Raw genomic sequence first — 24528 nt, 5'->3', positions numbered from 1 at the left:
TAAAAAAAATCGTTAAGGTTGATTTTTTCCATTCAAAAATTGTAAACAACCCATCTATTTACTTTTAGAGCATAGCAATTTTCAGCAGTCGTGTAATTTTTTTATTGATAAAGATTTTCACTTACTGTCTACGAAGAAAATACAGCAGAAATATTAAGAATGTTTTTGGAAAAAACTACAACCAATTATTTCTAATAGATTTCGAGATATCAATTTTTGAATTCAAAGTTCTAATATCCCGACCACTGTCGAAAACCAACTCAATTCTACTTATTTTTACCAAAAATGCAAGTGTTTCTAGCTTGCACCTAAAAATGTTCAAGCTATAAATTACAACGGCTCCTTAATAAATATACAAATAAAGTATTACGAGACGTAATTAAATCGTGAAGCTGAACGCATGATGTACACCTTTCCCTAGAACTTTAAGTACTGACAGAGGTACTGATTGGGTCGACCGGTCAACTGCGATAAATCTGCTTATCCCCTTCAACGTCTCTTAGCAATGTGCACAGTTTCTCGATTCATTTCAAACTTTTGGCAACGTATTTACTGTTCTCTCTTTGTTTAGTACATTATAAACGTACTCTTCTTACATACGGAAATCTCGACCCAAGACTAACCTTTGCCAGCCCTTAGTATATCGGAGGTACCTCCGTGGTCGCTAACACTGAGACCGAATCAGAATAGTACATCGAAATTATAAAACAAACTACTTTTATTAAGTTTTTATTAAAAATAACCAAACTATATAACATGTCTATATTTAATTAATGAGTATATTCAATGCAGAAATGGCCAAAAGGTGTATATCTGATAGTCATTCTTGATACATTCATTTTATGAATATAAATAATCATATTTTATTATTTTTTCAAAAATATTTTAATATGGTTATTTAATAACCATGAAAACCTTAATCACATATGATAGATATACATCCATTTCTGGTTACATTAAAAATACATCATGTTTTGTAAATAGGATACATTTTGTATTAAAATTGTTATGAAGCACCAAATATATCGATAACAAATTTAAGAACTATTTAATTTTGTCAAATAACAATTTTGCTTAATAATAAACTTTCATATAAAATTTTAAATTGTCTATATATAAATAAACGTAATGTATAAATGGATACTTAATCCTAACACTCTACTTTAGAATATTGACGCTTGATTTATAAAATTAAAATATAATACTTTAAAATTAATCCAAATAATAATGATGTTATTTTCTTATAAGATATTTTTATAGATACTAATAATAGATAACAATAGAAAATGAACGTTATTGGATTATATACAATTTTACATTTTAATGATACCTATATTGCTATGTATTACAAAAGATATAAATTTTCTTTTCTATATATGTATATGGTATGTTTAAGAATTTAAATTTGTTTACATCTAAGTAAGTACAAAAATTGAAAATATATTCGACCTGCGAATTTTGTGCGATATTTTCATTCATTTTAATTCCTATTCGTTACAAAATATCTCACTCTATGCCAATTCATATGAATTAAATCATTTAAAGCTTCTTTTGTATAAGATTTTACTGTATCTACATTCATGAATGGTCCAAAATTTTACAATATGATCTAAATGTTTTACTATGCTAAGAACTTATTTTTTTCCACGTTCGGCATCTCTTTTTCGATCTCCAGCCAAAAGTGCCGGTCTACTGGTTTGTTCCTCAAATTTCTCAAGTTGTTTGAACTTTTTGTGTTTTTCTAAAACAAATACACAATTTAGCATACTAAAATAGCAAGGTTTAGATTGATGGCAGTTTTAATTAGTGATGGGAAAAACCGATTAATTTCAATAATCGAGTACTCGAGTTTCAAGCGATTTCAATAATCGAGCGAATTTTCGCTCGTATTACAAATACGATTTTTCGCCCGTCGCTTGTACTTGCAACTCGTAACGCCAAGCAGTAAGTTGCGTGCGCAGAGCACATATTATTCTTTCGGTAATGAATGGCAAGTAGCAAGCGACTGAGCGACGAGTAGTCGCTTGATTTAGTTTACTTTGAAGTATTGTCGATGTAGGTTGTAACATTTTGTAACGCGACGGATAACGTCGTATAAATTTGCTACCTGCAATGTATGTAGAAAATTCGCTCGGCTTTGTATCGAGTATGTCACATTAAAATCAGATTTCAATTTATCTCATTCTAGGATCACTTGCGTTCGTCGCTCGTAACTCGTCACTTGCATCATAATCGAGCGATGTCGGTTATTTCAATAATCGAGTACTAGAGCGAATTTTCGCTGGAGTTATCCCATCACTAGTTAGCCGACCATACCAATAGGTATGGTAGGCTATTAAGATCGGCAAAAAAAGTTTTTTTAATTTCACTCAAAATGAGTTATTTGGGTCATACATGACCTAAATACAAAATATCTTCTCATGGTGTCGGTCTGTCTGTCTGTCTGTCCGTCTGTCCATCTGTCCATCTGTAACACGATAAGTCAAAACCCGCTAAACCGATTTTAACCAAATTTGGCACAAAAATACTGTGGCACCCGAGAATCTGGCCATTAGTTTTTGGTGGGGGTGGGGGGTTGGTAAGTGGGTATGGGACGGGGTTAAAAATTTTTAAAAATCGTAACTCCAAAATGACAGTAGCTAGCGAAACGCGGTTTTCAATTTAAGATTAGGAATAATATTTGCAACAAAATTTGTAATAATATCAAAATCAGTCAAAGTCGCAGTTTTTGAGTTAAAAAAAATTTTTGTATGGGCGGCTATACGTACCTCCCCGCGCCAATTTTTTTAGTTGACATTTAATTAGTAAGAGCAAAGCTAATTCACGCTTCAATGAAATGTTATGAGAATACATTTATTATAGAGATAAGTAGTTTTGAACGATATAGATCCGACAGAACTGGAACCTGTCCATGAAGATTGTAATCCTGGACCCGAATCTTTTAAATACTGTACCTACCCACCTCTAATTTGTTATTGATTTGATAGATTTCAGTGGAATAGTATTTCTGACGCTTTGAGTAGTATTTAGTTTGGTTAAAAACGTGTTACTTACTTGCAACTTTGACCATGATAACTCCCCACCATATAGACCAACCCCATCCAACAAGACAAAATAAAACTGTAAAGAATTGACTGAAACCTATGATAATATCTATAATGAAAGCTCCAATTCGAGGTTTAGGTCCATCTTTTTGCGAAAATCGGGGTTTTCCTATGCATAAACAAAACAGTCCACTTAAAACCGTTCCTAAAATTGAAGAATACCTTTATTAAATAAATAATTAATATTTAATATTGTATGTACCTGTTCCGGGGCCAATACAATTCATAAAACAACAGAACCATGCCAACCATACAGGTAATACGGGAATCGCTCCTTTCATATGGGATGTATGTTCAACTAGACTTGCATCGATTTTAGGTTTGGTATCCTATAATTAAAAAAAAAAATAGAAGTAATTTTATAACGTTTTTCTTTTTAGTTAATCATTTCAACTTGATTACAACGTAATTTTGTCAATTTTGAATTGCCAAAGAAAAACTAAGCGCAATTCGTCACACACGGGTCCTGCCGTGTGTGCACGTATTGCGTGCAGCGATCTTCATTTCATAGCCGTCGCTGACGCCGTTTTTTTTTCGATCATACGGTAGTTTGTTGTGCAGCGCGCGGTAGATCTCAAAACGGTTAAAAATTGACTGAAACAACGGAATAACTTTCCACTGATAAGTGACTATACAGGGTGTCCCAGAAATAAGTGCTAGTATTTTAAGGGCTGGTAGATCTCGATAAAAGAAACATATTTTCTCTTTATCGTTTTTCAAATAAGTCCAAAATAACCGAGTTATTTTACTTTGAAAATTTTAAGAAAAAATATTTTTTGCTAAAATTTTGGGAACCATTGGATCTTTTCTGGATTTTCTTTCTTGTAAATTTAATCTAATACCTATGTTGCCATATAATCAAGAAATTATGTTTTTTAACTAAGAACTAAAAAATTTTTCAAAACATTTTTCAAGAAATTTCGAATTTTCAAATTTTTTTTTTCGCAAAAAAAATTTCATAGGCGTGTTTCTGGGGTTCAACTATACTACCAGTAAAAATACTTGCACTAAAATACTTGCAATTATTTCTGGGACACTCTGTATTATATAAATACATATAGAAACCGATTATTTATGAAATTCACTTAGAAATTACTAATTATACAGGGTGGTCCGAACTGTATTCTGGAAACTTCAGCAGCATATTCTGCAGATAAAAATAAGTAAAAAGTTCGTATAAATGTATGCCCTAAAATGCTTAGTTTCGAAGATACAGGGTGTAGAAGTGTCATTTTTATTTCGATTTTTTCCAAATAATTTCTGAAATAACGTCAATATTTCGATGAAAATTGGTGTCTGGAAGTTTCATGACACGAGAAATTTGATTTTGATGTCAAAATGACTCCTATTTGTAGGGGGCGCCATCTATATGTGTTTATAAAAAGGTTTTAACTGTTTTGAAGAGTAATAACTTTTCGTCCGTACCGGTATAAAACTACTGACTGAAAAATTATACATTTCCATGACTTTTTACGTAAAAAATGTATCTTGGTAAAAATCGCTACGAGCAACCGTTCTCAAGATAATTAGAATGGAAATATTATTATACATGTTATTATTGACAAAAAATAAGCATACATTGAGTATAGCTATTTGACTGAAATAATAAATTTTAATTTTTTTAAATTAATCATAATTTTTTCTGCGAAAAAATTATTAAACAATTTCTGTTGAACCTTTGGCACAAAAAGATTTCAAATTTATGATTTCAGTTTAATAACTATTTGTTCAACATGTTTAATTATGTCAATGATGACAGGTATTGATAATTTCGAATCCAAATATCTCGAGAACCATTACTCTTAGCGATTTTTAACAAGAGATCTTTTTATGTAAAAAAAAGTCGTAAATGTATATTTTTTACTCAGTAGTTTTATACAGGTATGGACGAAAAGTTATTACTCTTCAAACCAGTTAAAAAATATGTAGAAGGTGCCCTCTACAAGAAGGAGTCATATTGACATGAAAATCAAATTTCTCATGTCAAAAAATTACGTTACTTCAGAAATTATTTGGAAAAAATCGAAATAAAAATGAAACTTCTACACCCTGTATCTCCGAAGTTTTTTGATATGCTTCTTTCTTAATCTTTTTATTCAAAGGTTAGAGACAATCAAAGTCTATGTATACAATGTACCTACCTAATTAATAACAGATTGCGAAATATTATAAAAATGACGCTACAAATGAGAATTTTTTTGTTTTTTTTTTTATTTATTACACATTATTTATTTTTTTCCTTTTTGGTGAATACTTACTTCCGGTGGTGGCATGGAAGTTGGCGTTAAACTCTTCTTCTTACTACTAACCATCGATTCTTTTCTTGTGGCAGGAATAGGAACCTCTTCCTTCTTCTTGCAGCAGCAACAAAAAATCTTCCTCCAAAAGTTCTTGCAGCCATCTTTCGAGCAACACTTAGTCCTAGAAGAACAGAAAGTTACTTTATTATTTAATACTACTATACAACATAGTGTACAACTGTCACTGGGCACAGACCTGTTTGGTTGTACTTCAGATTCAAGGAAACTTCCCGCACTTCTCTCAACCCAACTTTCTTTTCGTTTTCCAATAGGGAAACAACTTTGCGTATCGCCTACTCTGTTCTTCTTGCAGCAATTTAGCTTATTCCAGAATTTCGCTTTAGTCTGCTCACTTTCATCTTCAACGTTAATTCTAATTTGTTCCCTTTTGGGCTCCTTCTTTGATTTCTTAAGGCACTTAAAGCATCCTAAGAAAAAATAACTAGAGATTTATTTATTAAAATATAAACACCTACACTACACTCAGAATTTTCGTAAAATTTAGGAATCTTGTATATTAAGTACCAACCTAAAGTATGTGATAGGATGTATTTCAGGAAAATACTTTAACTTCTACAGGGTGGCTCAAAAAAGTTTGAGTGACATATTATGAAAATTTTGATATTATTAATTAACAAAAGGGTATTTTAAATTTCAATTAAGTGACATGGCTATGTTAAAACCATTATATTTTAATCAAGGAGGATTTTTGGAAAATAGATTTGATCGTCTAATGTTTTTTGGTGTCTTTTCTTGACCGGCTAAAGAAAAAATGCCCAAAACGTATATTTTGATCATAACTCAATTTTTTCAAATGGAACCAGGGTGGCTCGCATTAGCATACCTGGAAAAAACTTTTTTAACAATAATTTGGTACCACATACTTTAGATGTACTATGATGATGATGTATATGATGATACCAGTACAAAGAATTTATTAATTTAGTCTATATGAACAGCAGAACTGCATTTTTATAATTCGCCTGCAGAAGACAGAGTATACAAATATGTGCAGTCCAAAATTTGTCCATAGATTAAAAAATATATCGTTTAAAGTGTTCTAAAATTTTCGATTTAGAAAAACACAGTGCCTGTATCTTTTATTAAGTGCAGGTGACTTTTGAAAGCACCCGGTGTATTAATGTAAAAAAGTGCCAAAAACTTTAATAAGCATTCCGTACCCGTGGTGTGGACTTCCTCATTACTCTTTACTACTTTAGGGACTCTCTTGCAGCTCCTGCATCGATTACATGTCAAAACCTTAGAACAAGAGTGTAGTATCCTCTTGCACCTGTTAGGAGGCGGGTCTTGTTTGGCTGGTTCATTGGGAGGAGTACTTGGTTGGGCTGGAGGTAACCTGTAAATATCAAAGTTTCTTTTAAAATCTCATTGATTTCCATTGATATTTTTTATTTTTATTATATCGAGTTTTTGCGACTAAATTTATATACGCTTAAAACTATTTAAAATAGAATTAAAACATTATGTATCCAAAATACTATTTCAACTCAACTGACTTCGTACTATATACAGGGTGGTACAAATTATAATTCAAAAATTAAAAAAATTGTACAATATTTTTTGTCAGAAAGTTTCTGTCTCCTATAAATAGTTTAATTTTCAATTGATTCATTCCCATTTAGAGAATATCACACACATTATTATAATTATATTTACAACCTTAATAAAATCACTACCTTCTTCAGCATTAAGGTACATTCAGGCTGAGAGCGTCGAGCGTCACGTCACGTTTGCGTCTCGTCCGCGTGTCGAAATGGAATCAATTCACTTAACTTAAATTAGACCGTTCAGGCAGACAGCGTCTCGTTTGGCGTTGCGCTAGCGTCCGCTGAGCGTCGGGGTTCGAGTTCAATGCGGCTGACGCGACGCAAACGCGACGCGCCGCTCCCAGCCTGAATGTACCTTTAGTCTCATTAGCGTTATTTAGAGCTAAGTTTTCATCAAATCCCCTTATATACCACTACAATGTCATCACTACGCAGTCAAATTCATTATACCACTTAAGTAACTGGTCATCGTAATATTTATCTGATATTGTTTCAATTATTTAGCTGCTGATCCAGTGCACAAAAATACTAACGCAATAAAACTAAAGTAATGTCTAGAAGACGATTTGCGATATATTATTAAGAATAAAAAGGGAGTCGAACAAGCTGTTTTGTTCAAATTTGGAACACTATCTACGTAGAGATATGTGGAAAGGTAGATTTCTATACCTAACTTCTTCTGGTTAAGGTTGAAAAGTAAAGATGGACTTGGTTATTCACTGATGGTACATGTGGTAAGATTAATAAATTTCCCAGAAAGTTGTATTATTCATATATTTTCAAAAGAAGAAAATCGTAAACTATAAAATTTCAAGAATCATCTTTAGAATTTACCTGTTACTGTAGCTGAAGAATGGATACGAACGAGTGTAGACCTTTAATAATAAAAATATTAATAAGGTCATAGGTCTTTCAATACAGACGTAAAAAGGCATTCTGCATAAATTAAAATATGTACGTTTTAAAACAAGAACTTTTGCAATATTTCCTTTGCACTTTGTATAGTTCCAGAAACATAAAAACTGGACGTGGCGTGTTGGCATTATCGATTTGGTCAGCTGCCATTTTTATATAATTTGCGTTTTTTCTTGCACGGCAAATTGTTATTTTCTCAGTACAATTATTAGCAAGTTTATTAATGTCAAGTAATAAATAGAAATAACCAATATCTTTATTTTATTGTACTCTACAAAATCGATGAATGTTACAGAATAGCTTCATTGAGAACCTCGAAATTAGTGGAATAAATTAGTAGTTTCTATTAGTGTAGAAGTTGAAAATTCTATACACTACACTCACTTTAATTTCAATGTAAACATCCAAAACGTCAAAATTAGTAGTGGTATTTACAATTAGTAGAAAACGTTAACAAACATAACTTTTGCAAATACCTACTTCTAAATTTGCAAGTAACGACATTTTGACCTTTGATACGCCATGAGAAATTATTGTAAGACATGAAAAGTAGGTATATTGTTTTATGAGCTAATATAATTAGCCTCTCTCTGTATATACAACTGTCTACCGCAATCTGTTTAATTGTGTTTTTTAGACATTAAGAATGAACGTAAACTATTATGCTTCATTCTGAACCTCGCAATTAGTGGAATAAATTAGTGGTTTTAATTACACTTTATACTTTCCAGTTTACGATCATCCACAATGTCTAAAAAACTAAATTAAAATTAATAGAATTTCAACAGCTTGCGGTAGTCAGTTGTATCCACAGAGAAAGCCTAATATTTAGCTTATAAAACAATAAACTATTGATTTCTAACCAAAGTTTTTCTTGACGGGTGATAATCAAAGGCCAAAATGACATTCTTCGCAAATTTTGAAGTATAATTAGTGGAAAAGTCAAAAGTTTGTTAACTTTTTCCAATAATTGAAAAGTATTACCACTAATTATAACGTTCTGAATGCTTACATTAAAATTAGGTGAACAAACTTCTACGGCTAATTGAAACTAATAATTTATTCCACTGATTTCGAGGTTCTCAATGAAGCTTAAAAATGATTACCACTAATTTTAGCGTTCTGAATGCTTAGTAAGCTAAGTAAATCTTAAGAAGACCAATTTGTCATGGATATTTTACTAATAAAACAAATTTGCCTAAGGAACAAAAAATGCTTAACGTTTCTGGATTTTGAAGTTTAACTTGATATAATGTCTTTGTAACAGAACACCAGCGGTTTTTAATTGATGTATCTGTTGAAAAAACAGTGTTCTTGAATATTTTTTTTATTTAGATATTTTAAATAGTTTTTTTTCTTTGTTCTTTGCATTTTTGTTGCTTCCAACGACGACGGAAGGAGATATATCTCGTGAAACGTTAAGCGTTTTTTTGTCCGTTAGGCAAATTAGTAGACAAAAAATAACTGTTTTATTTTGTAAAAGAATTTTTTGAATAATCTATAATAATTACTACTTAGCTGTCATTAAAAGAAAAGTGAAGAAGCGTTGTTATTTGACTATTAAATATAAAAAAAATAGTTTTTCAACGTTACTGCGAAAGTTAGATATTGGGTCTCTACTAGAAATTAAAAAGCAAAAAAAAATGGTTGCAAGCAAGTATAGAAATATATTATGTAAATTCTACAGTACAGAAGTTATGAAAAGTAGTAACTAATTTTGATCAATAAATATTTATTAATATTTTACCCAGCATGTCCGTTCAGACCATTTTCAACGTAGCCATAACCATTATTGTACTCTTCATGCAATGGAGTGACGTATATAAACGTCATTATACTTTCGGAATAATTGCATCTAAAATAAGTTAACGTGCAAATGGGTCTATTGGTTTAATTTAAAAACACCGTATCAGCGCAAAATGATTCGACTAGTATTTACAGACATGCGCAATAACCTTTTATATTCACACTAATCAAATGTATATCTACACGTGCAAAAATACATCTAAACAAAAGAAAACATTAATAATCAAGGACAGTCCTTGTAAGTTAAATCAAAACACATAAAAATGTACCATTTGTATTTGTCGATTACGCTCACTCGTAGTAATGTCATTTTCTATTTTTTAAAAGATTAAAATAATAACGTCGCAAATAATATGAAAAAAACTATTCGCGGAATGCAGAAAGTCACCAACACTGTCTTTTCAAATTTTAAATAGTTAACACTGGTTAGTTTTATGAGGTAACATAAAAAAAACTCCCTAACCAGAGGGTAAGAAAATTTATAATGTGGTCGATGGACGACTGGTTCAATGCGGTCTTGCTACAGTCTTGAGGCCAGCCAAAGGCTGGCCATTGGCCAAACACTTTTCTTCAAGGTTCAGGGGTGTGACCTAAGGGACTAAATTGGCAAAAATTATTTATTCTTTTTATTATTTTTTTTTACAAAATAGCTGTAGTTAGTGTAATAAGTAATAATAAAATATTTTTATCTTGCTATCTCTTTATCTTGCTTATTATTTTTTTTTATAAAATTGCTGTAGTTAGTGGGTAATTAGTAATATAATAAAATATTTTTATCTTGCTATCTTCTTTTATATCTTATATTTTTATCTTCATTATTTTTTCATTAAAGAAATATAAAAGACTTAAAAATTATATTTATACAATGGTTGTCTTTTATATTTTGCATATGGTGGAAAAAAAGAACAGTAGATAACTTTTAGGTACTGTTGTTTTTTGAAGTATTCCTTACGAAGAGAAATGCATTTTTGTATCTGTTGGAACCAATTCTGGAAAAAGTTATTCCACTCGCTTGCTGTTACCTTCAAAATTGTGTTTTTGAAGACGCTAACTGCATTTTCTGGGGACTTGAACTTTTTACCACGTAGTTCATTCTTAATTTTTGGAAGAGAAAAAAGTCGTTAGGACTTAAGTCGGGACTGTATGGAGTATGGTCCAACAATCTTGTTTTAAAAACTCAGTTGTTTTTCGAGTTGTGTGGGAACTTGTATTCTCTTGGTGTGGGATTCGTCGTTGAGAGTTGGTTTTTCGAAATTCATTAATTATTTTCGGCAAACAAAGAGATATGTACCAACCAGCATCAACAGTTCTTTGATCTTGCATATGAATTGTTACGACATGACCCGCTTTGGAGACAAATGTCGCCATCATCTTTTTTGGAAACATTAACAGAACACACACTCTCGTCGGTTTTGGTTCTCAGAACACCCAAACAGTCGATTAATGGTTATTTTCAGGGTCATAAAAGTAGATCTAGGATTCATCACCACTGACAATACTGTATATATATTTTCTGAGTTTCCTGCGCAAAACCGGTAAGAGTATTTTGATACCAATACCACAATTGACTCAAATTGTTTTTGTTCTTCCGACAACAGATGCATATAACGGATATTTTTAGCAATATTCGATAAAAATATATATGGTATCTTCAGTCATATTGTAACAACATTTTGTAGTATTACTTTTTTTATCGTGGCAATTAAATGATCTTTTCATAAATTTCCTAGGTCGCTAGATTTCAGTTAACGACAGTCAAGTTGTTGTTTTCTTATAGTCACTATATCGTATCTTAAAGTAAATCACTATCATTTAGATGCACTGTTTCATAGAAAGTATTATTATTATCGCCATTTTATTTAAAGAAGTCAAGATCAGAGTTTTTGTTATTAAAAATATGATTTTTTTATTGCTAAAGAAATATATCCCGTACTCATTTTAAAATATAAATTTCTATACGAATTCAATTTTTGACGCTTATATATTTCAAATTAATAATATTCTTCTATATAACAACCTACGCTGATGATCGAATTTTTTTAGAAAATTTAACGTTTAACGCTTCTTTGTAGCACTAACGATGATTTAATGGTATAGTAATTTTCTAAAGAGGTAGCTTCCGATATGCCTTTAATTTCCTAAATGATTTATACTGTTTTAAAAATTGAAAGCATGTACCAATTAAGAATTTCATTCATTTAAATCGTCGAGGCTTTTAATCATGATGTTTAATTATGGTTTTATTAACGATAGTATTAATATGCGAGAAAGAGTAAAGTTGGTTTTGATACTATTAATTATTTATGAGAATCTAGCTAGTACTTAGAACTGAACAAAAAAGTAGAAAGAAATTTTACTGTTCAATATATATTTAGGTTTTACTATTACTTGTAACTTTCATAATGTTCTCAAAGTTCATACTTGAGTTTCAATAATCGAGCGATCGCTCGAGCGAATTATCGCTCGCATTTAAAAATACGTTTTTGCGCCTGTCGCTTGTTCTACTCGTAACGCCAAGCAGTAAGTTGCGTGCGCAGAGCACATATTTTTTCGGTGATAAATGGCTAGTAGCAAGCGACGAGCGACGAGTTGACGAGTAATTCGCTTGATTTAGTTTATTTCAAAGCATTGTCGATGTAAGTCGCAAAATTCAACGTCGTATAAATTTGCTACCTGCAATGTATGTAGAAAATTCGCTCGGCTTTTTATCGAGTATGTCACATTAAAATCGGATTTCAATTTATTTCATTTTAGGATCGCTTGCGCTCGTCGCTCGCAACTCGTCACTTGCTTCCCTCGTTCATAATCGGGCGATGTCGGTTATTTCAATAATCGAGTATTCGAGCGAATTTTCGCACGAGTTATCCAAAACAAATGTTCGTCTTCGATCCTCCGATAAGTATTTGAGATCTTCCTGATAATTTTTTTAACGCCCAAGAGATATTTTTTATATTATATTTTTTATACTGTCACCATGTATATTTTTCTTTGAATGCCGTTCTTATTCAAATGAAAAATTATAACGATATTAGTAGACCATCTATTTATAAGACCTATGAAGAAAATAATCGTGGATGGATACGCCTATGTGGGATCCTGGTCATTCGAGCGCACGCCATTTTATACTTTCCAGTATTTCCAGCCACTCGAATCTGGAATCACGCAAAATGGTAATACTTAGAAAAAACGCCTGCTACCACCCACTTTAGCACACCCCCATAGTCCAGCCGGGCTAGAGGGAAAAGTGCGGAGTGTGTCAAGGACGTGGATTTGGTACAATTTTTGGAGTTTTTTGGGCCAGCAGATTTCTGATTATCGTTACTATATTTAGATTTGTATTTAACAAAATTACTTTCTATAGATAAATATGGGGTCACATACAAATTAACTTTTTTTCAAACGTCACAAAAGTATTAATTTTTGCGACGTGATTGACAATATAAAAAAGTCATTTTAACGCCTAGGCATAAAAGTAAATTTAAGCTGATAACTGAAGGAAAAAACTCGAAATATCCTTAACCATTAAAAGTCTAAAGATGTCTAGCCGCTACAGGTAACTGTCTTTCCAGTCTAAAAACTAGAATTAATCGATTTGAGATTGTCTTATTTTATTTGCATATCAAAATAACAACAATAATTCAAAGTTTATTAATTCTCAAACTTCTCACCGGCAAAAAAAAACGGCCACTAAAAACTAGACCCAATTTCAAAGTTAGATTTCTCGCGAACCACTCATTAGATTTTGACGATTTTTTTTAAATTGTAAATTAATTCCTTTTTAACGGATGCTACTTCAGCAATTTGTATTCCGAATTTATTTTGAGCATATACAGGGCACAACAATAAGACGAAGTTTTTTGCCCGAACTTTGTAACACCCTGTAGGGTGCAGCAGCGGTAGCACCTATTGCTAAATTAAATCACATTGTAGCCTCATTTTGTGAGCACTTTGTTTTTTTAATCACCACATTATCTCTTTTTGTATTGGAGATATGCTGTTTTAAAACGAACGTCTCGGAAAAATGCTTCGCAGGCAAAAAGTTTTATGTATAAATAATCAAGGCGATATGCGACATAGGCGAAAACGGATCTATGAGTATTTGCAATATGACAAAAACGGTTCTCAAATTAAAAAATGTCATTATCTGTAACGGATGTTGCTCGTATTGTGGCTTTAGCTCTTTGCTTTAGTTGAGGTTGGGGATGGCCGAAGTCAACGTTATGTCTCCGATACCCTGGATATATTTCGAAAAACAGTCCAGGATGCCTGGAATCGGTATATGGAAACGTGAAATTTCACCAGGCGAGTGGACACTAGATATTAGACCCTTAAAATTTCTTTACCCTTTTTTTAATTTTCATATTTTATTTAGTTAGTTTTCAGGTTAAACTTGCTTACGTTCTGATGTTTGATTTGTTTTTAAAGCCTTTTTCGAGGCGTTTGTTTTAAAGAAGCGTATCTCCAATACAAACAGAGATAATGTCGTGATTAAAAAAACAAAATGCTCACAAAATATGAGGCTACAATGTGATTTGATTTAGCAATAGCTACTATAGCTGCTGCACCCTACAGGGTGTTACAAAGAAAGTTTGGGAAAAAAACTTCGTCTATAGCCCTGTATATGCTCAAAATAAATGCGGAATAAAAATTGCTGACGTAACATCCGTTAAGAAGAAATTAATTTACAATTAAAAAAATCATCAAAATCTAATAAGTGCTTCGCGAGAAATCCAACTTTGAAATTGAGACTAGTTTTTAGTCCGGTTTTTTGCCGGTGGTATTTTGAAACATATATTACTCAAAAAAAAAATAGGAGGATGACCTACAAAAAGTTGTGAGATCTCATCTAAAACCCAGTCAGTGTATTTTTATTTCGATGTATTTAAACAGCCGTTAAACGGTAGCCTACTAAAATGCCGTTAATAGATATTGTGAAGTCTTTCATGTCGGCGGAAAGTAATGCCTGGCCTTAAGCATTTTGCAAGAGCATCTGTAGGTCAGTGGCTGAGGCTATCGCTTCGTAAGCGAATGGTCCGTGGTTCAAATCTCACGCCGACCAAGACTTTTTTATATTTTTTTTGCTTATAGCGTGATCTTATTGCATTGGTTTCACTCTTTTTGGTTGGATTTTGGACACAAGTTTATGTAGTAGAAGAATTGCGTTGCGAGACTTGGCGTTTTTTACATTCTATGTTTTTCATGGGATTTCTGTTTCTTATTGTTCCTCTTCTTCAATCAGAATAAAAAAATGTTTACCATATTACCGAGATACTAGACAAAATTAAATCACCTGTTATAACAACAAGGCAGGATGTATACGAATATAATTTCAGTAATTAAATCAGAGATGTCCTATTTAGTTACACAAAAGAAAAAGCTATGTAAATTTCACCCGCCAAGGGTAAAAATATAAAATGAACGAGGTAACAAGAAAATTATTACGAAATTTACGGGAATTTTATTAATGCAAGAAGTGGAAAAATATGCAAGTTGTATGATGTTGTAGAACTTACAAATGCTTGTAATAAGAGGCTAAGAATATAAGTAACCGAACAGTGTTGTTTAAGGTCCCTATTTATAACTACTGGTTGAATAGTATTCAGTAATGCATGGTGGATAATATATTCGTAGTGAGAATAACACATTTTGGCTTTTAAGTGGCTTAGTTTGACTAAAGATATCGAATTTTTGTCAAAGATATATTGACTGTTAAATTTACACATTTTTATTGTGATTATTTTTAGTGTGAATTTTAATATAAATCTTAATAATAATATTAATTCAAAAAATTATGACTTAAGCAAACCTGTGTACTTGTATGAATGTAGAATGTAGAGTGTTTGGGAAGCGGGGTTAGTCACCACGATCTTCCAGATCTATTGTACATCCCCCTTCTTCTTTCAATTCAATCTACTGATGTGTTCGTTGAGGAGGCAGTGTCTTGTTAAAAACCCCGTGACAATCCGAAGATTGTTCTACCTTAAATCAAGGAAAATCTTTGATTTCTCTCAGTCGTAAGTTCTGTAAGTTTCTTAAGTGTCTTAGACCCTTGAAGGATTCCCATGCCAGGTTACGGATGGAGTTTTCCAAGTTCTTGAGTTCCGCTTTAAGTTTACACTTGTAAACTTGTAAACTTGCAAAATAATAATGCATAACTTGCAAAATAATCTTGCAACTTACTTGTAAACTTATAAAATAGGCTGGTTCTGGTCCAGTTAGTGAAGTGTTCGCGTTTTTTCTGGCTCTTACACTTCTTAATATGCCAGAAGTTAGTCCAGGGTTATTCCCAGATATTTGACTTCCTGCGATGGCAATATTTCTTTTCCATATAGATGGATTCTTTTCAAGTTTTTCAGACTTCTCTTTCTGGTGAATGGCACTACTGCGGTTTTCTCTGAGCTGATGCTCAGCCCTGTTGCACCATCTCTCAGTGATAAGGACTCCTCTTTGGATAATATCATACAGGATGCATTCATGTTTCACCAGAGCGATCATGACTATGTCATCTACACACCCTATGGAGTGTACTCCCGCTAAAGTTAGTTTGTCTAATAGTTCATCCACTTCCAAGCTCCAAAGTAGGGCGGGCGGGGGTAGATTACTCAACATTGTGGAGTTCCTTGTGTTGTTTTAGAAGCTCTACATTCTACATTCTACAACTTGACGAATTGGTATCACAATAATTATCACTTGGCAAAGAGTTTAGATTAAGAATAAAAACTAAAAACAACCAAAGAGTTGTAAGGCTAGAGACAATGATGTTCGTAAGACTGGTATAGTGGAGCTGAATTAAGGAATAACTTTCATATTTTATAACCTTTTTCATTTTTGAAATTACAAGGCAAAAATGATAAATTGCGTACTTGAGCATAAAACAATTTTTGTATTTTACAAGCTGTTGAGCAATAATATTGGAACGAGGTTTGTATTCCGTTAAAATGGAATGCTTCAATTTTATATCCAAAAATATATTCGATATTATTATTTTTTAAATACAACATGCAAGAAAAATATTATAAAAATAAATTATATACAAGGTTTATCAAAACATTGAATAATACATATAAAATCTTACACAATAATTCACAGGCAACTATTTACACGCTTGCTACTAAGTAGCAAGGATACTTTTTACAAAGGTGCTTACTCTCCAGGAGCAGGTTTGTATTTTCTTAGCCAATGTGTGGCCATCACGATTACTCTAATCAAGGTAAGCTACAAATTTACAGGGTATTAATCCTACCTTAGTACCCTGCCACGAAAAAAGTGAACAACTGGAGTAACCACAGCATTGAATCGTCTGTTGACAAAAACAAGATAACATTAATAAGAATTAAGTTATATCATGTTGTGTAAAATCACATAATGATATATTAAAAAACTGCAATTTTTAGTGTGTATATTGTGAATCTTCCCGTTCTCTAAAAGACATTTTTTGCGTTGAGACAGATATTTGATCTTAAGTAGATTAGGCATATTAATTTCAGTTTGTGTACATCTATGTTTCCGTAATTTTTATGTAAAAATTAAATCGAGTTTTTTTTAAGAAAAAAGAAGATTGTCGTTTCTTATTTTAAGTCAGACGTCACTTATGACTAATAAAAGTGAACAAATACATGACGTATACATGAAAATATTGATTTTGCCAACAATCAGGTGTTTTATACCATAACTAATCATAAATGGTATAATTAGCATATTAACCAGCATAGTTAATGACGTGGTTCGTGTAATAAAAAACTGAAAGTCAGGAAAGAAAAATATTCAACAAACTGTTTCCTGTTGCGCCTAATATAAGTGTTTAGAACCTAAACTGGTGGTACAAGAATACGTAGGTTGTAGCTTTAATTATCAATTGATCGTATGGGTGGCTTTCCTACAACGTTATAAGTTTAAAATATACGTAATTTGGAGCCTAATTTGCATTGCAAACAAATTTATTGATTTTTTACGTTAAGTGCATCATGCATTCACGTTGAAAGTTCTTTGTTTTGAATCGTATGTATGTCTTCTTTGCACATTCTTTTATATGTTTTTAAAAATCAGATGTATAAACGTTTTTTATAATTTAGTACTATCCAGCGTCACTGTTCCTCTTAATAGTTTGAAAATAATCTATCAAAGCTTCAATAACGAATAGTGATTATCGTAAGTGGTATATCTTAGTTATCAGTAATATACTACTAAGAACTCTAAGGTTACCTACCTACATGTTTAGGTTAATACTGTAGCTATTTTTTTTTGTTTTTTTTTATACCATGGGCCACCACTTTGTGAAAATGAATGGACTCTAACTGTAGCTAATACCATACGATCGAAAAAAATCGGCGTCAAATACGGCTGGGGAATGCAATCGATGATAATTTTGGCGAGGTCGAAAGAAATACAAAAATATTTTTCTTAAAAACATTTTACTCCGCATATTTGAAGTGAAACTTCTTCATGCTTCCTTCTATATATCTGTCCTTCTGTCCGTCTTTCCATCTGGGCACTCCATTCGGGTACCTCTATACACGTTCCTAGTTTGGTTCGAATCGACCCACAATTAAGAAAAATCCTGATGATTTCGTCCATTTAGAGGTATCGGTTCGAAACGTCGAGGGCGTCATCCTGTAGCCCGTCCTCAGTTATGCCGAAATCAACCTACATTTTTCTTCAATATGAAATCGTTAGTCCTACCCTGATGAAGATGTAAACGAAATGTCGTATCCAACTTTGTAGGGTGGGACCGTATGCACCATCGCATCGCTCACATAGCATACCCACCAAATTTGGTCGCGATCGCACGACATCAATTTTTGACGTTTGTTGCGTCAAAATTAACTGTCACAGTGACACTTGTCGTACATGGTCAAGCTGGCCTTGGTCCAATCTATGTCAACATACCAAATTTTATTTAAATCGGACGATTTTTTGATTTGATTAATTGATGATGGTATTTCGTAGTCCACGAAACGTCAAAATATCATAAAAAGATTACTACATTCCGAATTACCACATTCCGTCATAAACTCCGATTGTTACCACTTTTCCTCTCGCGTCTCGCGTCTCGTGTGTCACAATTTCAAGTTTTTATTCCCTTCGCGCCTAAAGAAAGTTTCACTTCAAAAATCAACTTGACCCTGTATAATTAATCAATCAAAAATTTGTCCGTAACGACGTATTGATGCAACAATTAAGATGCTTAAAATAAAAAACGCCTTGAACTTATAAGCTGTGTTATAAGGTACCCGGTTTTAAATTGCTTGCAAAAAGCTTTCGTGTGAGATATAAATCCCTAAAATAAGTGTAATTTTCATGATTTTTAAGAAATTTATACCTTAAACCTAATCACGATAACGTAGAAATAAATAGAATTTTGTCTTTATATGTCTTACACAGAACGTCAGATAACTATATGAAACTATTTTTATCTTCAAATTTATTTTTAAGATTAAGAGAATGATAGCTTCATTCGGAACCTCGCAATTAGTGGAATAAATTAGTGGTTTCAATTAGCGTAGAAGTTTGTTCCTTTAATTTCAATGTAAGCATTCAGAAAGTTAAAATTAGTGGTAGACATTTTCAATTAGTAGAAAAAGTTATTAAAGTTTTAACTTTTCCACTAATTAAGCTTGATTTTGATGCATCCGTTGTCCGACGATACGATGATACGATATTAATTTTATTGGTGGAATTTAAAGACTTCGGTTGGTTAGAAACGGTTAACCAATCGAAGCCTTTAAATACAACCAATGAAATTAATATCATATCAACGTATCGTCGGACAACGGATGCATGAAAATCAAGCTTTACACCTCAAAATTTGCGAGAAATGTCATTTTGGCCTTTGACTCTCTTTCGTCAAGAGAAATTGTGGTTAGAAATCAAAAGTTGATTGTTTTAACTTGTGTTTAGCCCCAGCAATGCAACTATTAAGCTTGACCAATCACGTTAGAGTTTTTGACAAAAGCGAATGAAAAACAGGGTCGTTCACCACATACGACACGGAGTATTGTAGCTAAACGATTATATTTTCACAAATTGTAAGTTTTGGTTTCGTTGAAGGACTATTAGAGCTACAATTTAAAAATAATTTTACAAGATACAGAGTGTCCCAAATAAGTAAAAAATATTATAGTTGTATTTTTTTAAATGGAACACCCCCTATTATTCTATTTTCAGATTCTACGATTTAAATAAAGGTAAATTTGATTAAGGTTTATCTCACCTAAACCTTACCGTTTTGGAAATATTTCCAATTTTGTGAAATTGTAGTAAAAAATTTAAGGCTTCATTTATCGAAGGGTATCAAAGTTTTTAATACTAAATATTTACCGAAGATTATTTATTGATCAGATATTGTGTTGCAATAATAAAAATTGTACTACCTTATACAGAGTGACCAAAAATTTATATTAAATAATTACTAGCTATAAACGGCAAAAACTTGTTTAATTTAAATGGAACACCCTGTATATTTTACGTGAATCAGATGCACAATTTAATTGTCTATCAAATTGTATTATGCCATCTTTTATCTATCTCTTCAACTTTTCGTAGAAAATGCATTTTCTTATAATTTAGACCTCGTTTATCACTATACCCCTGGAATATTGACATTTTAGATTTTTTAAAGCAACATATGTACAAAATGTACAGGTGGTAAAAATAATAGCATAGATAAGCCCGTTTGTTTTCAAAAAGAAAACTATATAAAAACTATAAACTATTCTAAATCTTTGTAAAATAGTATACCAATTATATATATATATATATATATATATATATATATATATATATATATATATATATATATATATATATATATATATATATATATATATATATATATATATATATATATATATATATATATACTATATATCATTATTTCCGCCCAAAAATTATTTAATTACATACTTAATTAATTTATCCAAAAAAATCCTTATGGGTTTTTCGCCACTGCACTGCAAGAAAAATCTACAAAATAAAATAGTTATTTTTTGTAAACACTTCTGCGTAAAACCTAAACGGACGCTGCTTGTCAGAAGTTGTGTTTACAGTAATAAAAATTTGCCTAACAAAGAAAAAAATGCTTAACGTTTCGGAAAGTTTTCTCTTTCCGTCGTCGGAAGCAAAAAAATATAAAGAATATAATGTCATTTTAACAGAACGTCACCGATTTCTTGTAGACGTATCTGTTTTAAAAAGTAAAGTGTTCTCGAATAGTTCAATTTAAATATTTTAAATAGTTTTTTTTTCTTGATTCTTTATATTTTTTTGCTTCCGACGACGGAAAGAGAAAACTTTCCGAAACGTTAAGCATTTTTTTCTTTGTTAGGCAAATTTTTATTACTGTAAACACAACTTCTGACAAGCAGCGTCCGTTTAGGTTTTACGCAGAAGTGTTTACAAAAAATAACTATTTTATTTTGTAGATCTTTCTTGCAGTGCAGTGGCGAAAAACCCATAAGGATTTTTTTTTGGATAGATGAATCCGCCACATAGGTATAGACATTTTTTACTTAATTAATTGTTTTAATTAATAAATTATTCTAAATAAATGTGGTTGTGACTCAGAAATCAATATAATAATAAGTCATGAAAATGAACGTCTCTGTTGTAAATAAGCATTCGTCAAAAAATGAAATAAAATTTATAAGGTGTTACTTTTTAACACACTGTCTAATTCAAAATTCAGTTTTTTAGTACTTAGAGCAATTATTATTAATCAACGTAAACAGTCAATTAACGTAGTTTGAATACTGGGATCATATTAACTCTCTAACATAAAATATTTAAAGAGTTTTTTCTTATTTTTTAATAAAATAAGCAAACTATATCGACAATATTAGTATCTGTACTCTTTGAAAATTTAAAAATAATCTAAAATGTCAATATTCCATTGGTATAGTGATAAATAAGTTCTAAATTACAAGAAAATGCATTTTCTACGGAAGCGTGAAGAGATAGGTAAAAAATGGTATAATACAATTTGATAGACAATTAAATTGTGCATCTGATTCTCATAAAATATACAGGGTGTTCCATTTAAATTAAACAAGTTATTGCCGTTTAAAGCTAATAATTATTTAAAATAAATATTTAGACACTCGGTATAAGCTAGTAAAATTTTTATTATTGCAACACAATAACTGATCAATAAATAAACTTCAGTAAATATTTAGTATTAAAAACTTTGATACCCTCGGAGAAATGAAGCCTTAAAATTTATACTGCAATTTCACAAAATTGAAAATATTTCAAAACGGTAAGGTTTAAGTGTAATAAACCTTAATCAAATTTACCTTTATTTTAATCGTAGAAACTAAAAATGTAATAATATACAGGGTGTTCCATTTAAAAAAATACAACTTTGATATTTTTTATTTATTTGGGACACTCTCTAACTTGTAAAAATATTTTTAAATTGTAGCTCTAATAGTCCTTCAACGAACCCAAAACTTACAATTTGTAAAAATCTAATCGTTTAGCTACAATATTCCGTGTCGTATGTGGTGAACAACCCTGTATATTTATTGCTTTCGGTCACTTCCGGTTTCACCGGAAATGTCTACAACTTTTGATTTTTAAATGGCACCCTTGGTTTTTTTTTACTTTATTCGATAGAAAATGACACTCTGAATCGAATAACATATCATATGTCAATTTTTGACATAGTCACTCAAAAACAAATTCTATTTTAAATTTCAATCTAGAGTGGTTGTATCCATGGCTGTATTAAAAGTTAAGTTTTAGTAATTTCCGGTGAAACCGGAAGTGACCGATAACAATTGAGTACGTCAATCAATCCCAATTTATGTCATATACTAACATACCAAATATCTTTGTTTTATCTGAAAAAATAAAAAAGTTATAGGGGGTGAGCCACTTTTGAGACGCACCCGGTATACCGTATGAAAATGGCGTCCAATTGTTGTCAACTTTAAAATAGCTGAAATCAGAGCTACTTTCGTTTATTTAAAATCAGTTATGAGGGAAATATTTGTTTATTTAGTATTTGGAAGCCTTTTCGAATAGAACGTCATAAAAAATTGTCTGCGGAAATGCATCATTTTGCACCGTTAGTTAGTTGAGGCTTCTATATACAGGATGTTTTATTTTTTTTGTATGTGATTTCAAGTAAAAAAAACACCCAACAACTATTTTATTTTGTAGATTTTCTTACAGTGACGTATGGTTCTCAGGCATACCCATAGAAAGTTCTATTTAAAATAAATAACCTCATTATTAGAATATGTTCTATTTTTCAATATTTAATTTTTCTGGTATACTTCGATACTAAAATCGACATATTTCATCGTAACTCATTTATAACGATAGAAAATATTTTCAAAGACTTCAAATATTCATTATAGCAACAAAACATTTAATATTTACCCTTAGTAAAATTCAAATAAAAATCTATTGGCAATCAACCTACCTATATGTCAGCTATTGACCTCGTTTGTTTATTTCAAAAACTTGCATATAATGCTCTATAGAGTTCGATGGCTGTCAATATATAAGACCATTAATACCGATCAACAGTTAATTTATACAACTGCCAATAAAAGTCCAACACAAAGGTGCGACGTAGAGTAAAGTACGAAAATTGGCTTAATTCTGGTAAATTCGTACGAGGAAATTTTTAGGCGTGGTTTCAAAGGGTAATTACTTATAGTGGCGTAGTAAATCCCAAGAAGCCATATTTCATCATTTATTCATAAACAGGTGCTTTGTATCTTTTTTGCAAAGTCTTTTATCGATGCAATAACATCGTAAGAGGTCAAAGTGATTTTTACACTTGCTTTGGTATTCTATCGTCAGCCATTCGTTGTACATGGCCGTACCACTGCAGTTGTTTTTCTTGTATATATATTGTATATCTTCATTTTTTCACGTATTCTCTCGTTCCTAATTCTGTCTAAACGACAGATTCGGGCTGATCTTCGCCAGAAGTCCATTTCGGTCGACAACAACTTCTTTTTATGTTTTTCGCTTAACTGTCATACCTCAGAGCCATATAACATTACGCTTTTCAGAATCGCGTTATAAATCAGTTTTTTTCTGTGATCCGAGATATCCCTAGACCAAAGCACCGAGTTCAGCGCTCCTAGCACCTTTCTGCCTTTACCAATCCGTTCTTCGATTTCCTCTTTTCGCATCTCCCTTTGCTTGCGATTTTTACCCCTAAATACATATATTCTTCGCAAGCTTCAATTTTTATATTGTTATTTAATACTAGGTCTTCCAACTCGCCACCAACACACATATATCTTGTCTTCTTCTTGTTTAGCTCCAGTCCCCATTTCTCGTACTCCTCTATCAGTTTTTTGGTCATGTATTCTAGGTCTTCTTTGTCTTGGGCCATTACTATCTGGTCATCGGCGAAATGCAGAGTATACAGAGAAAAGTTGTCATTAATAGGTATTTCCATCTGAGAGCACTTCTTGCGCCCGTGCTTAAGAGAGGTAGATTTTAAATAAAGTTGGGGACAGACAACAACCCTGTTTTAGACCTTTTGATATTGGGAATAATTCAGATAGAGTTGGGCCTATTTTAATTCTTTCGGAACAATTTTAGTAAAGTTGCTGTACCGCTTTTATTAGTGTTATATTGTGGCTTTTTTCGAGAACTTCCCATAGTTTCTTAATTGGTACCGTATCATAAGCCTTACTAAGGTCCACAAACAGGAGATGAATTTGGTCGTTATTCGTTACCGTCTTTTTCTCAATGATCTGAGTTATTGGAAAGATATTATCAATGCATGAGCGGCCTGCTCTGAACCCGGCTTGTTCTTCAATTTCATGGAGGCTAAATTCATCTTCTATTAGGGTTTTAAGTATTTTT

The 24528-nt window shown here is 31.7% G+C and overlaps 1 protein-coding gene across 2 annotated transcripts in view; it reads right to left on the bottom strand.

Annotated features, from left to right (window-relative positions):
* Window positions 1-762: 762 nt before the first annotated feature.
* Window positions 763-24528, bottom strand: part of LOC115882434 (protein stum) — a 46153-nt gene continuing 22387 nt past the window's right edge. For both annotated transcript variants that reach the window (XM_030900493.1, XM_030900494.1), the window contains 6 exons: window positions 6586-6761; window positions 5601-5832; window positions 5363-5525; window positions 3307-3433; window positions 3055-3249; window positions 763-1741 (listed from right to left, as the gene is read on the bottom strand). In XM_030900493.1, the coding sequence (XP_030756353.1) occupies window positions 1635-1741; window positions 3055-3249; window positions 3307-3433; window positions 5363-5525; window positions 5601-5832; window positions 6586-6761 (1000 nt within the window). In that variant the 3' untranslated portion in view covers window positions 763-1634. The remainder of the gene's footprint in view (window positions 1742-3054; window positions 3250-3306; window positions 3434-5362; window positions 5526-5600; window positions 5833-6585; window positions 6762-24528) is intronic.

This window comes from Sitophilus oryzae, unplaced genomic scaffold (assembly GCF_002938485.1).
Source record: "Sitophilus oryzae breed Bouriz unplaced genomic scaffold, Soryzae_2.0 scaffold_177_pilon_pilon, whole genome shotgun sequence".
Lineage (NCBI taxonomy): Eukaryota > Metazoa > Arthropoda > Insecta > Coleoptera > Curculionidae > Sitophilus > Sitophilus oryzae.
Note: the sequence above shows the minus strand (reverse complement) of the source record. Positions and strands in the feature narration are given on the sequence as shown.